Source organism: Microtus oregoni, unplaced genomic scaffold (assembly GCF_018167655.1).
Source record: "Microtus oregoni isolate MIOR12 unplaced genomic scaffold, Mior012 000006F_ref0000085, whole genome shotgun sequence".
Lineage (NCBI taxonomy): Eukaryota > Metazoa > Chordata > Mammalia > Rodentia > Cricetidae > Microtus > Microtus oregoni.
Window position 1 is genome coordinate 40,815,554 of NW_024543065.1, and position 12,575 is coordinate 40,828,128.

Consider the following 12,575-nt stretch of genomic DNA (forward strand, 5'->3'; position numbering starts at 1 on the left):
ATTTTAGAGGTGATTGGCTAAGAGGTATTCCATCACAGCCAATCGTAAACGTTTACAACCTGAGCTGCCCCACCCCGGACGCTGCTGTTGGGGTTGGTGATGCGCCTCCTGTCTCTCCCGTCACACAAACCAGCCATTGACCAGGCCCCTCCCCAAACTCTGTCCAAGGCTTCAGGACTGGGTTTCAAAATGTATAGCGACCTCGGCTATTGTTTATTAATACGATTCAACTGAGTGTGGTACTTGGTGGCGGAGGCCGTAGGTCTCGATTCTAGAGATGAGAGGGTACTATAGGAAGTCACTGAGGTGTACAATCGGTTTGAAGGGCTGAAGGTGGGATGACATTTCCTGCCAGACTGGTCAGAGAGTTCCATTCGCTGAGCTTAGAGCCACGGCTCGCTGGGCTAGGAAGACTTTATTCTTCGCTTCCTGAGGGCAAAGGGGGATGGAAGTGAGACACACCTTCTCTTCACCCATGTCCTTCTTCCCATGTTCTCAGGGAGCCCTTCCTAGGGAACCACCCTGGCTCACCGTCTCGATCTGGCGTTTGAGCTCAGAAATGAGGCGTCCGTAAGAGTTAGCCAGGGCTACTGTATACGCCATCAGGATGCTTAGGAAAACAGGAATGGAAGTCACTCCAGGAAAACAAAAACTATATCTATATATCTATCTTCATCATATGGCTCTTTAGAAACCTGGATCAGGACCCTCAAAACCCTCTTGAGACTCCATTCTCTTCTGCCTCAGACCTAGGAGTCCACACCTCTGTCCTCCTCCTTCAGATCAGGAGTCTAGGCTGCAGAGACCTCCTTTAGACCCAGGGTTCCAAACCCAGACTTCTTTTCTGAGGCCCAGGAGTCCAGACCCCATCCCTCCTGCTCCAGATCTAGGTAGGTTCCAGTTCCCTTCCATTCCACATAGGTATCCAGGTGCAGGCCTCCTCTCTAATACTTAGGTGCTCAGCCCCCAAATCACACATATCCAAACTTTGACCCTAAAGTCTGGCACCACTCACCAAGAGAGGATCAGAAGGGGTACAGCAAAAGCCTGGGTCCCCAGAAAGTAGAGAAAGTTCTGGGCAGTCTGAGGGAGGCTTTCAATGGACTCGGGGATCTGGACCCAAATAGACGACTTCCCTTGGAATGGGCCACACAGTTTAGAAGGTGGGATCCTGCAGGCAGAGACACACTGAGCTCAATCAAATAGGGCCAGAGTGAGGACCCTGTGATGAACGCAATGGAAAAGGCGCCTCTCAGACTTACAAGAAGATACTGTAAAGCACCGGGACAGCAGAGATTGCCAGACCCACAAGGAGCACCAGGGGGAAAAAGAAATTTGCTGTGGAGGCTCGGAAGGTGCGTGAGGCCGGTGAGTAGATGGAGAAGAGCGCCATCTGCGGGAAGAGGTGAGAAATGGAGCTCTGAGACCCAAGGGTCAGTCCTGTGGTTTCCTCTTTTACCATCTTGGAGTTTTGGCCTCCTTTGCGGCAGGACCCAGATGTCTGAGCCACCTCAGACATCTCAGATTCCTTTCTCTGGGCTCAGGACTCTGACTTCCAGCACACTTCTCCCTCCCTTGGGGTTCAGTCATCAAAGGCCATAACATCCTCCTTTCCCTAACCCAGGAGTATAGCCCCAACACCTGTCGGCTCCGACCCCCGGATCGTCCTCAGCCTCACCTTCTTCAGACAGAAGAGTATCAGGAACTTGGCGGTGTTGATCAAAGGTAGTAAAGGGCAGAAAAAGCTTCCCACCCAGACCACGGTCTGAGCGTAGATGAGCCCCAACACCTCGTCGGGCACCTGGAACTCCAGAGTCCCCATCATACGACCCAATGCCCCAGGACAGAGGCCGCAGAATATCCTGAAAGGCAAGGTAGGGCAGTCATAAGCCTGGATGTTTTGGGGTCTTCTCAACCTTATCATCCAGCCCATTATTTTGTAAAGGTTTTTTGAGACAGGGTTTCACTGTAGTTTTGGAGCCTGTCTTGGAACTAACTCTTGTTGACCAGGCTGGCCTCAAACTCACAGAGATCCACCTGCCTCTGCCTCCTGAGTGCTGGGATTAAATGTAAAGGACGTAAACGTGATCTATGATCTGTGATCTATGTTCCAGAACCTGGTTTCAAAGTTACCTGATCTAAAATACTAAGAGTAGGAGTGGAGTCAGAGAGAAATAGCTGAGAAAAGAGCGGGTGGGGATTTAGGTGAGGAAAAGGAAAGGATGCTGGATGTGGTGACTTAGACCAGTAATCAGAGCCCTAGGGAGACTGGGTCGCCACCAGTTCCAGGACAGCCCAAGCTACAGACAGAGTCTGGGAAAAATAAAAAAAGGGGATGAGAGAGACAGTTCAGTGGTTAAGGGTCTATACTGAGCAGATGTGGTGGCACATGCCTTTACTCCCAGCACATTCAACGCAGAGGCAGGTAGATCTCTGGTGTGGAAAGTCCTTCTGTATTAGTTAATGAATAAAGAAGCTGCTTTCGGCCAATGGCTTAGATATAGATAGATAGATAGATAGATAGATAGATAGATAGAGGGAGGAGTCAGTGAGTAGCCATTTCGCCACCAGAGGAAAAAGACACGAGCCACCAGCTGGAACCTTGCCAGTAGGCCATGAGCCTCGTGGTAAAATATAGAATAATAGAAATGGGTTAATTTAAGATGTAAGATCTAGGGCTGGAGAGATGGCTCAGAGGTTAAGAGCATTGCCTGCTCTTCCAAAGGTCCTGAGTTCAATTCCCAGCAACCACATGGTGGCTTACAACCATCTGTAATGAGGTCTGGTGCCCGCTTCTGGCCTGCAGGCATACACACATACAGAATATTATATACATAATAAATAAATAAATAAATAAATAAATAAATAAAATAGAAATTGATTTAAGTAGTTGAAAACACTTAAAAGAAGCCCGATGACCCAGCATTATTAAAAAAAAAATGTAAGAGCTAGTAAAAAATATGCATAAGCTAATAGGCCAAGCAGGGGTGTAATTAATATAGTTTCTGAGTGGTTATTTTGGGCAGTCTTCGATGCCAGATCTCTGTGAGTTCAAGGCTAAGCTAGTCTGGTCTACACAGAGAGCTGTAGGACAGCCAGGACTGTGTAGAGACCATGTCTCTACATACAAAAGGGGGGATGAGGGGCAGACTCCTCTTTAAGAGGATCAGAGTTTAATTCCTACTACCTGTATCAAGTGGCTTACAACCACTTGTAACTCCAGTTTCAAGGGATGACACTTTGTTCTTGTTTCCATGGGCACCTGTGCGCACTCTACCACCCGGGCTGGAGAGATGGTTCAGCGGTTAAGAGCACTTCCAAGATGCTGAGTTCAAGTCCCAGCAACCACATGGTGACTCACAACCATCTGTAATGAGACCTGGTGCCCTCTTGAGGAAAAGACCTGGTCAAATTGTCCTCATCAACTTAGACCATGAAACCCAATAAGGACAAGTTCAACAGAACCACCAAATATGGGCTGCCCATGCATGCTTCAGCATCGCAAGGGCATAATGCTTTTCAATTTTACTCCACCCCCCACATAATTAGAACCAGTAAATCTTTAATATATATATATATATGTGTGTGTGTGTGTGTGTGTGTGTGTGTGTGTGTGTGTGTTAGAAGAGACGGCTCAGCAGTTAAAAGCATTTACTGGACAATTATGAGAACCAGAGTTAAGATCCCAGAACTCACTTAATAAGCCAGACATCCTGGCATGCTTGTAACTGAGAGGGCCAGAGGGAGGAAAATTGCTGGGGCTTGCTGGCTTCTTGCCTAGCTAAGAAAATGTGAATCCCAGGCTCAGAGAGAGAGAGAGAGAGAGAGCACGCCTCAAAGGAACAGGCAAAGAATGATAAAGGAAGACTCATCTGACTATCCCCCCTACACACAAGCACACAGCATATGCTCACACAAACACGTATGCACACCAATAAATAAATAAGATAAAATAATAATAAAGAGGGCTAGAATATCTAGCTCAGTGACAAACTACCTTGTTTGTGTAAAGACCCCAGTTAAAAGAAAATTGGTAGGACAGGAAGTGAGAACTCTTCGACAGGGGCAGAGCTCCAAGGAGGGGCAGGGCACTTACTTCCTAGGAAACTGGACCAACAGCATGACCAACAAGCCCACCAGCAGATCGAAGACCACAAGTTTGTACATCTCCTGGCCCAGCCGAGTCTCCCAGCACTGAAGAAGTAAGAAATCAATAGACCAGACCTTCCAACATGGAGGTTCAAGCATCCGATGTTCCAAATTGCTAGAAAGCATCAGAAGCCCCACTCATAAAGTGCATGGGTGAGGGCTTCTGTGTTTATAAGCAGCCATGCTATATTCTCTTCCCAAACCAACGATCCCTGTCCTACCTGTAAGCACAAGAATGCCCACATGCCCCCACAGCGTTCTCACCGGAAGTTCTTCATAATTGTAGCCACAGGCCTTGCATCTTTCTGCCTCCTTGTTTCCCCCACATGTGATCTGATTCCACAGAGAAACCAGGAGGAATACCAAAGAGAACAGGCGCAAAAACACAGTCCTGTAAGGTGAAGGTGGAGAAAGGGACTCACACCGCTGCTGTGCAGACCACGCTGTCCCCTCCTTCTTGATGCTCTCCCATGATTCCCTCCCATCCTCTCCCTGCTGCCTTCCATAGAGGAAGGAACTGCATTTCAGTGTCAAGATTTGAGTCTTGAAGACCCTGGATCTCACATGCAGGGGACTTCCTGTCATACACTTTTCATATGTGTATTTCTGTACACTTGTGTGTACACAACAAGTATGCTAGTGCCTGCAGAGGCCAGAAGGAGTCTCATCCACTGGACCTGGATATTCAAGCAGTTGTGAGCTCCCTGATATAGTTGCCAGTGAACCAACTCCCAGTCCTCTCCAAGAGCCATCTCTAGAGTTCCTTTGTCTTCACACACACACACACACACACACACACGTGCATGCCATAGTGAGTGTGTGGAAATCAGAGGATAACTTTGTGCATTCGGCTCTCTCCTTCTGCCTTTGCATTCTTTCTGGGGATGAACTCAGGTCGCCAGACTTGCACAGCAAGCACCTTTATCCTCTGAGCCATCTCACGGGCCCAGACTTCTCTGTCTTATTTGTGGAACCAGAGACCCTCTCTCTGCCTGTCCCTTTCTCCCTTCTCCCAGAGCTCCCATCCCATCCCAGCCCATCCCATCCCATCCCATCCCATCCCATCCCATCCCATCCCATCCCATGAGTCCAGAACCGAATCAGGATCCAGGCGATTTGGCGGCTGCGAGTGTAGCCCTCTAGTGAGGTAATGAACTTGAACACAATTGGCAGCACGAAGTTGAACACGGAGATGGAAATGGATGGAAGATAATCCACCAGAAGCTTGAGGAGGGGATTTTCTTGAACCACTGGTGTCTCCTGAGAGGGAGTGTGGAAGAAAGAAGGAAGCTGAAAGTCCGTCCTTAGCCTCTTTTTACCTCAAAGGACCCGAAAATCCCAGACCTCCCTTTCCCAACCCTCCTAAGATCGCAGGAATTCTAGACCTTAGTTCTCTCTCACAGTGCTTCACCCTTGGAAATGTGATTTCTAGGACCCGCGAACCCTCCTCCTCCAAGACCCTTCAAGACCCTCTGCACCTGCAGCGTCACGGTGTACTGTGTAGCCAAGGAGATGCCATAGAAGGCCGCTCCCAGGAGCGCCAGGATCAGCAGGTTGAGCAGAGCCCTCACCGACCACACCTTGACTCTCTGGCCCAGCGTCTGTTCTGCAGCACGGCGCCTAACCATGGCTTCCTCCAGCTCCACCTAAGGCCAAGCAGAACGACTGCTGCCAGGGATAGTTCCCTCCAGGCCTAGTTCTTCAGATGGAACTGATATAGCCCTCTCCTTGCTCCATACGCTCCAGTGACGTCCATGGGACCACTTAGCTCTTGGGTCACTGACCCTCCCCAGCCCGGACTTGCATCCAAGGTCCACCCTTCTTAGCCTAACCTAAGATCCCCAAACCTCGCCCCTTTAAGGCTCTGCCTTCTGTCCAAAGCCCACCCCGTGCAACCTAGAATCCCAGGATCCACTCCCCTGAGACTCCAAGCCACTTTGGTTTTTAAGCCACGTCCCTATTTCACTTTGGACCAGTAGTATTGGGCTGAGCGTCTTCCCTAAATGAGTCCATTCCCTCAGCCAACGCCCCCTCCATGCCACGTATTCCTAGTGTGGCTTCCTCTTAGTTCTGTCTCTCCCTGTTTCTTAGCAAAGCACTGCTCCTATCGCAACCGGGTCTTGTCCAGTTCATAACCAGTTGTAGCCCCGCCTCCCCGAGCGCACCTGCAGTTCGAACAAAATGATGCGCTGGCGCAGCCGCACGTGCACTTCCCCGTGGAGGCCAAAATTCCAAGCTGAGAACACCCGGTGACTATAGCTGGTCAGAACATCTGTCTCGGCCAACAGAGTCTCCTTCAACCCGGACACCGAACTGAGAGAAGAGACCACGAGAACTGGGCGTTTAAGAGTGTCGGTGGGGGCCGGGCGGTGGTGGCGCACGCCTTTAATCCCAGCACTCGGGAGGCAGAGGCAGGCGGATTTCTGTGAGTTCGAGGCCAGCCTGGTCTACAGAGCTAGTTCCAGGACAGGCTCCAAAGCCACAGAGAAACCCTGTCTTGAAAAAACAAAAACAAAAACAAAAAAAAAAAGAGTGTCGGTGGGGGCATCCTACTTATGGGACACAACTCAAAGACCTGTGATCAGGTGCCATCTGCTGCAGTCAGAGAGATACCTTTGGGATCAAAGGCTAACAGAGCGATCTGGGAAACAGAAACCCTAAAGCGACAGAAAGACCTAGGAGAGACTCCAGTGGAAAGAGGAAGAGACTTGAGAATAAGACAGAGAAGAGAGAACAACAACAAAAACAGACATTCTAGAGAGGAGGCAAGCTGGCCTGGTGGCATGTACTTCTAATCCCAGCACAAAGGAAGCAGAGTCAGGAGGATTTCTGCATGTTCAAGGGCCAGCCTGGCTACATAGTGAGTTCCAGACCAGCCAGATATAGGTATGCAGGGTAACAAGGTAACTGTCTCAACCTGCCCATTAAGACAAGTGGGGGGAGGGGAAAAGACTAGAGAGACTGAATAAGAAAAAGGGATGAGGGCTGGAGAGATGGCTCAAAGGTTAAGAGCACTGAACTGTTCTTGCAGGGGTCATGAGTTCATATTCCCAGCAACAACATGGTGGCTCACAACCATCTGTAATGAGATATGGTGTCCTTATCTGGCTTGCAAGCGAACATGAAGGCAGAACACTGTATACAAAATAAATAAAATAAATGGAAACTTTAAAAAGAGAAGAAAGGATGAGAACAAAAAGAGGATAAAAATAGAACTGGCCAAAGAAACTATTTCTACCTTCACTAGTCCCTCTTTCCTCCTCTGAACAACTGGGGAGTGTTCCCACACAGTCCCTGCATCTTCAGAGATTCCATTCTTTGTACTTAAACCTGTGGAGCATTCTTTTTATGCAAATCAGAAGGGATTCCTATATTTAAAGAAAACTATCACAGAGCTTCTCCCACCTTCCAAACCAACCAGGAAGCTGTGTGTGTGTGTCCGTGTGTGTGTGGTATATGCATGAATGTATAGGTGCACTGAGGATTGTGTGTATGTGTTTAGTGTACGCGTGAGTGTATGGGTGCACTTGGGAATATGGAATATGTGTGTGCATGTGGCACATGCATGAAAACATGGGTGCACTTGTGCATGTGTGTGTGCTTACAGGCCAGAGGTGTATTCCAGGTGACTATCACTCTGCCTTTTAGTTTTTCAGATGGAGTCTCTCACTGAACCTGGAACTCACTGTTGAGGATAGACTGGCTGGCCAGTTAGCTCCTGGGATCCTCCTGTTTCTGCTGCTGTCCCCCACCCCCAGTGCTGGGGGCTACAGATGTGTGTTGCTGACAGCTCTTCTGTGGGTTTTGGGAATCCTAACCCAGGTCTTTGGGCTTCTGCTGCAAGCACTTTATCCACCAAGCTATTTCCTCAGCCTTTGTATGTTGTTTTGTTTCGTTTGCTTGTTTCAAGGCAAGGTTTCTCTGTGTATCTCTGGCTGTCTATGAACTCATGCTGTAGACCAGGCTGGCCTCAAACTCATAGAGATCCGCCTGCCTCTGCCTCCCAAGTGCTGAGATTAAAAGCGTGCACCACCATCACCAGTGTGTGTGCACCACCATGGCCCAGTGTGTGGTGGTCAGAAGGCAACCTGTGGAGGAGTTGGCTTCCTCTCTGTCCTAGGCAGGTCCTGAGAAAGGAAGTCAGGTTCTCAGAAAGTGTTCCTACCCACGGCAAAATCTTGCCAACTTAGTGTTCTATTTCTTGATATCGCTGGGGATTTTGTGATGGAGCCTGGAGCTCAAGGTAACTTTCCTGCCTTATCTTCCCAAACACTGGGATTATTATGATTATGAATCTTCAAAACAGGCTTTCATATGCTTATTTAATGCCTCACCTTAGGGTATACCACTAAGTAAGCAGGGGTGGGGACTTCCCAATTGTGCTCTCTTCTGTCTGTCTGTCTGTCTTTTTCTAAAGAGACAGGATCTCTCTGTGTAGCCCTGCAAGTCCTAGAACTCAATCTGTAGACCACACTGGCCTCAGAGGTCCATCTTCCTCTGCCTCCCTAGTGCTGGAACTAAAGGAGTGGGACAACATACTCAGCCAGACAGGACATTTCTGCGTAGCTCAGAGTGCCCTTCAACTTACTCTGTAGCCCAGACTGACCTTGAACTCAAAATAATCATCCTACCTCAGCCTTCAAGTGATGAGACTGCTAGCTTGGGCCTCCACACCTGGCTTTAAAATAGATTTCAGTGCTGAAGAAATGGCTCCTGGGGGTGGGCGGGGCTTCTATCCCACCTCCAGTTTCCCCTTCCTATCAGAGTCAGGATGTGGGTGTCACTAACCGGTGCAGGATGCACAGCAGGTAGATGAGCCCGATGACAAAGACGGAGCACAGGTAAGGGATGGCCAGCTTCGATCGGGGCGGGTAGAACCCATAGAACAGAGGAGACCATTCTAGGTAACCCTGGGAAGGGACAGGGAGAGCAAGGGTCATTATGGGGCTAGGTGGAGGCAGGGGTCAGGGAGCTGGCTGATCTAGACCATAGGCCATTGAGGAAACCAGAGACCATGGCACCTACCGCTCCAGAGAGCAAGTTGAAGAGCTGAGTGGAGAAGGTGACCAGGCCCTGAGCTTGGGGGGTATAGGAACCACAGAGCGAGGAGATGTTAGGGCTAGGGGGACCTGGAGGAGTCCCTTCCAACCAGGTGGGGATCAGCTTCATGCAGACTTCAATCACAGATGCCACCAGGTTGAGAAAGAGCAGGAAGCGCAGCAGGGAGAAGTAGGACTCAGTGCCTGCTCCAAACTGGCCTGCAGGGGGCAGCAGAGAGGCCTCAAGTCCCTCACCAGTACAGTTCAGACTGGGTCCAGGCCCTAGCCCTGTTTCTCAGACCCAGCTCTCCTCCCTCAGACTCAGTAGTCTAGGACAAAGCCCTGCCTCCCCCTCAGACCCTGGAACCCATGCACTAGCTCCCTCCCTCAGACTCAAGGGGTGCAGGCCATAGCCCTCTTCTCTAAGGCCTAGAGTCTGCCCCCCAGACTCCAGCCTTCCTTTCCTCAGACCCCAGGCTCCAACCCTCTTTCTTTAAAGCTGACCACACCCCCAATCTTCTTCAGCGTCCATGCCCAGGGCTGTATCGTTTGAAAGCCTTCTTTCATCTTTCCCTTGGTCTTGGAAAGCTGTCGGGTCCAATGGGCAGCTTTAGATTCAGAGCCAGAGGCCACCTGCTCTCTAGCCTGCCTCTTCCTGGAAGGAAAGAAGAGTCAGAGTCAGAAGGTGAAGGGCTTGGAAACTACAAACTGGGAACCGCCCAAAGACAGAAACAACTTGACCCAGTAAGAGTGGAGATGTGGTATACTGTATCCATAGTGGAATACTCTTTAGCAATTAAAGAAGAAACAAATCTACTTTATGTACAGGAAGCCGGGCACAAAATAACAACAGAACCATGTATGGTGGCACACACTTGTAATCCCACCAGTGGTTGGGTGGAGGTAGGGGGATTCAGAGTCCAAGGACAAGCTAGTGTCAGATTAGTGACATGCTTTTGAAAGAAAATAAAGAAGTCGGGTGTGGTTCACCATTCCTGCTTGTAGCCCCCTCAATTGGGAGAAAGACTAGTGCAAATTCAAGGAGAGCTTGGGATAAAAAGTGATTTCAGGCCAGTCTGGGTTGGTTTGAGAGTGAGACCTCGTCTCAACAAAACAAAACAAAATGGCTGGTGTGATGGCTCAGCAAGTAAAGGCAATTGTGACCAACTCAAAACTTGTGTCTGATCCCTGAGCCCCACATGGTAGAGCAGAAGAATTGGCTGCTGCCTGCTGTCCTTTGAGCACCACAGAAAGCCATATCGGGCATGCTATCAGGCACACACACCAAAATGTAAAAGAGAAAGAACAGCCAGGCAGTGGTGGCGCATGTCTTTAAGCCCCCCAGCACATGGAAGGCAGAGGCAAGCCATCTCTGTGAGTTCAAGGCCAGCCTGGTGAAGAGAATGAGTTCCAGAACAGCCAGGGCTGTTACACAGAGAAACCCTGTTTAAAAAATCCAAAGGGAAAAGGAGAGAGAGAGAGAGAGAGAGAGAGAGAGAGAGAGAGAGAGAGAAGCTAACAAGAAGGAAAGGAGGGAGGAGGGTTGGGAGAATGAAGGAACAAAATGAAAAATTAAGTCTTCCTGATTCTCAGCCTGCAGTGGTGCCACATGTTTTAATCCCAGCACTCAGGAGCCAGAGGCAGGTGGATCTCTGTGAGGCCAGCCTGGTCTACAGAGTAAATTCCAGGACAGCCAAGGCTACACAGAGAAACCCTGTCTTGAAAAACAACAACAAAAGTCTTCCTGATTCTCTAACACAAAGTTCAGACCAAGCCCAGGCAAACCTTACCCTGGCTAGTGGCAAGGCAATAAGGAAAATAACCTATCGCTGGGTGGTGGTGGTGCATGCCATTAATCCCAGCACTCAGGAGGCAGAGGCAGGCGGATCTCTGTGAGTTTGAGGCCAGCCTGGTCTACAGAGTGAGTTCCAGGACAGCTAGGGCTGTTATACAGAGAAAACGGTCTCAGAAAACAAAACGAAAAAAGAAAAGGAAAGAAAGAAAGAAAATAAACTATTGAAATCAAAAAGAGTTCCTTGACAGAAAGAGGTGTCAGGGTGTCAGAGAAGAGGGGTTCACCTGTGTTCCCGCCTTGCCTGCATAGGCCAGGGAAGTTCCCGGGAAGGGTGAGATTCCATTTGGGCAGTTTCTGAAAAGGCCTGAGGACTCCTTCCTCCATCCTCATCCTCATCCAGTGTCCCCCAAGGGAGCACACCAGGGCCACGGTACCGAAGAGTAGCAGCACTTGGGAGGTTATTCAGCACAGAGGCCAGTGATGGGCCTGGCCATGAAAACAGAAGGTTTGGAAGACAGCGAAGACTGGGCTATAGTCCTTTCCCCTCAGACCCAGAATCCAGGCCCCAGCCAAGGATCCTCAGACTCAGGAGTATAGGTCTCAGCCCACCTCCCTCAGACTTAGTCCTCTTCCAGGAGTCCAGGCCCCAGCCTCCTCCCTCAGACCAGGAGCCCAGACCCAGCCTCCTCCCTCAGACCAGGAGTCCAGGCCCAGTCCTCCTCCTTTGGACCCAGGAGTTCAGGTCCTAGCCCCCCTCCCCCGGACCCAGGAGCCCTTCTCCCTCAGATTGAGGAATCCAGGCCCAAGTCTCCTCCCTCACATACACGGGTCCAGGCCTTAGCCCTCAGCCCTAGTCCTCTTCCCTCAGGCAGAGGAGCTCAGGTCTCAGGTTCACTTCCCCCAGGAGTCTAGACTCAAGTTTCTCCTCCCCCAGGGCTATAGATCCCATCATTTCTCCCTCATCAGGGATTCAAGGCCCTATTTCTTATCCCTCTGACCCAGAGATCCAGGTCCTGGCCTTCCTCATACTGTTTCAAAATCCCAGGCTCATACATCCATACTTCTAGACACTCTTCCTAAGGTTTTCAAGTGTGAAACTCCAGATCCCTCCTACCCTAAGTATGCGTCTGATCTTCAACTTCCTGTTTCCTTACTGGAACTTGGAACCCCTGGGCCTTCCCGTGCCTGATACTAGTGACCCAACCCCTCTCCTCCAACACTGTAACTAGGTCTGTGCACGGTTCTTCTCCAGGGGTTCTGAGTTTCTGTCTCAGGAAACCCAGGAAATGAAATCCCCTTGTGCTCTCAGGTTCAGGAATGCAGCTTCTTTCCTTGATGTTCTGACCCAACTTCCCAGGACTCTCCTACCTGTTCTTGCCCTCGCGGAGCTAGACCAATCCCTGGACTGGCCCCAGGCTTCCCTGGGAAGATCTTCCATGTTTGTGGATGTATTTTGCACCTGTTGTTTCCGTGTCTCCAGGTCCCTAGGGTGGGGACCGCCCTAGGTAAGGGAGGGGCATGAGGCAGGGATGTACCTGGCCACTAGGTGGCCTGAGGTAACTAAGCTACACTTCCTATAAAGCCAGATGTCA

General features: G+C 50.0%; 1 protein-coding gene across 1 annotated transcript; it reads right to left on the bottom strand.

Annotated features, from left to right (window-relative positions):
- Positions 1–178: 178 nt before the first annotated feature.
- Positions 179–12,497, bottom strand: Tmc4 (transmembrane channel like 4). The gene is made up of 15 exons (XM_041654968.1): positions 12,352–12,497; positions 11,268–11,469; positions 9,698–9,843; positions 9,175–9,407; positions 8,938–9,059; positions 6,315–6,462; positions 5,628–5,795; positions 5,246–5,409; positions 4,414–4,540; positions 4,097–4,194; positions 1,679–1,862; positions 1,263–1,393; positions 1,016–1,171; positions 532–610; positions 179–429 (listed from the first exon to the last, which is right to left on the bottom strand). The coding sequence occupies exons 1-15, from the start codon at positions 12,419–12,421 to the stop codon at positions 361–363; spliced, it is 2,097 nt and encodes a 698-aa protein (XP_041510902.1). The 5' UTR covers positions 12,422–12,497; the 3' UTR covers positions 179–360.
- Between the last annotated feature and the right edge of the window lie 78 nt (positions 12,498–12,575).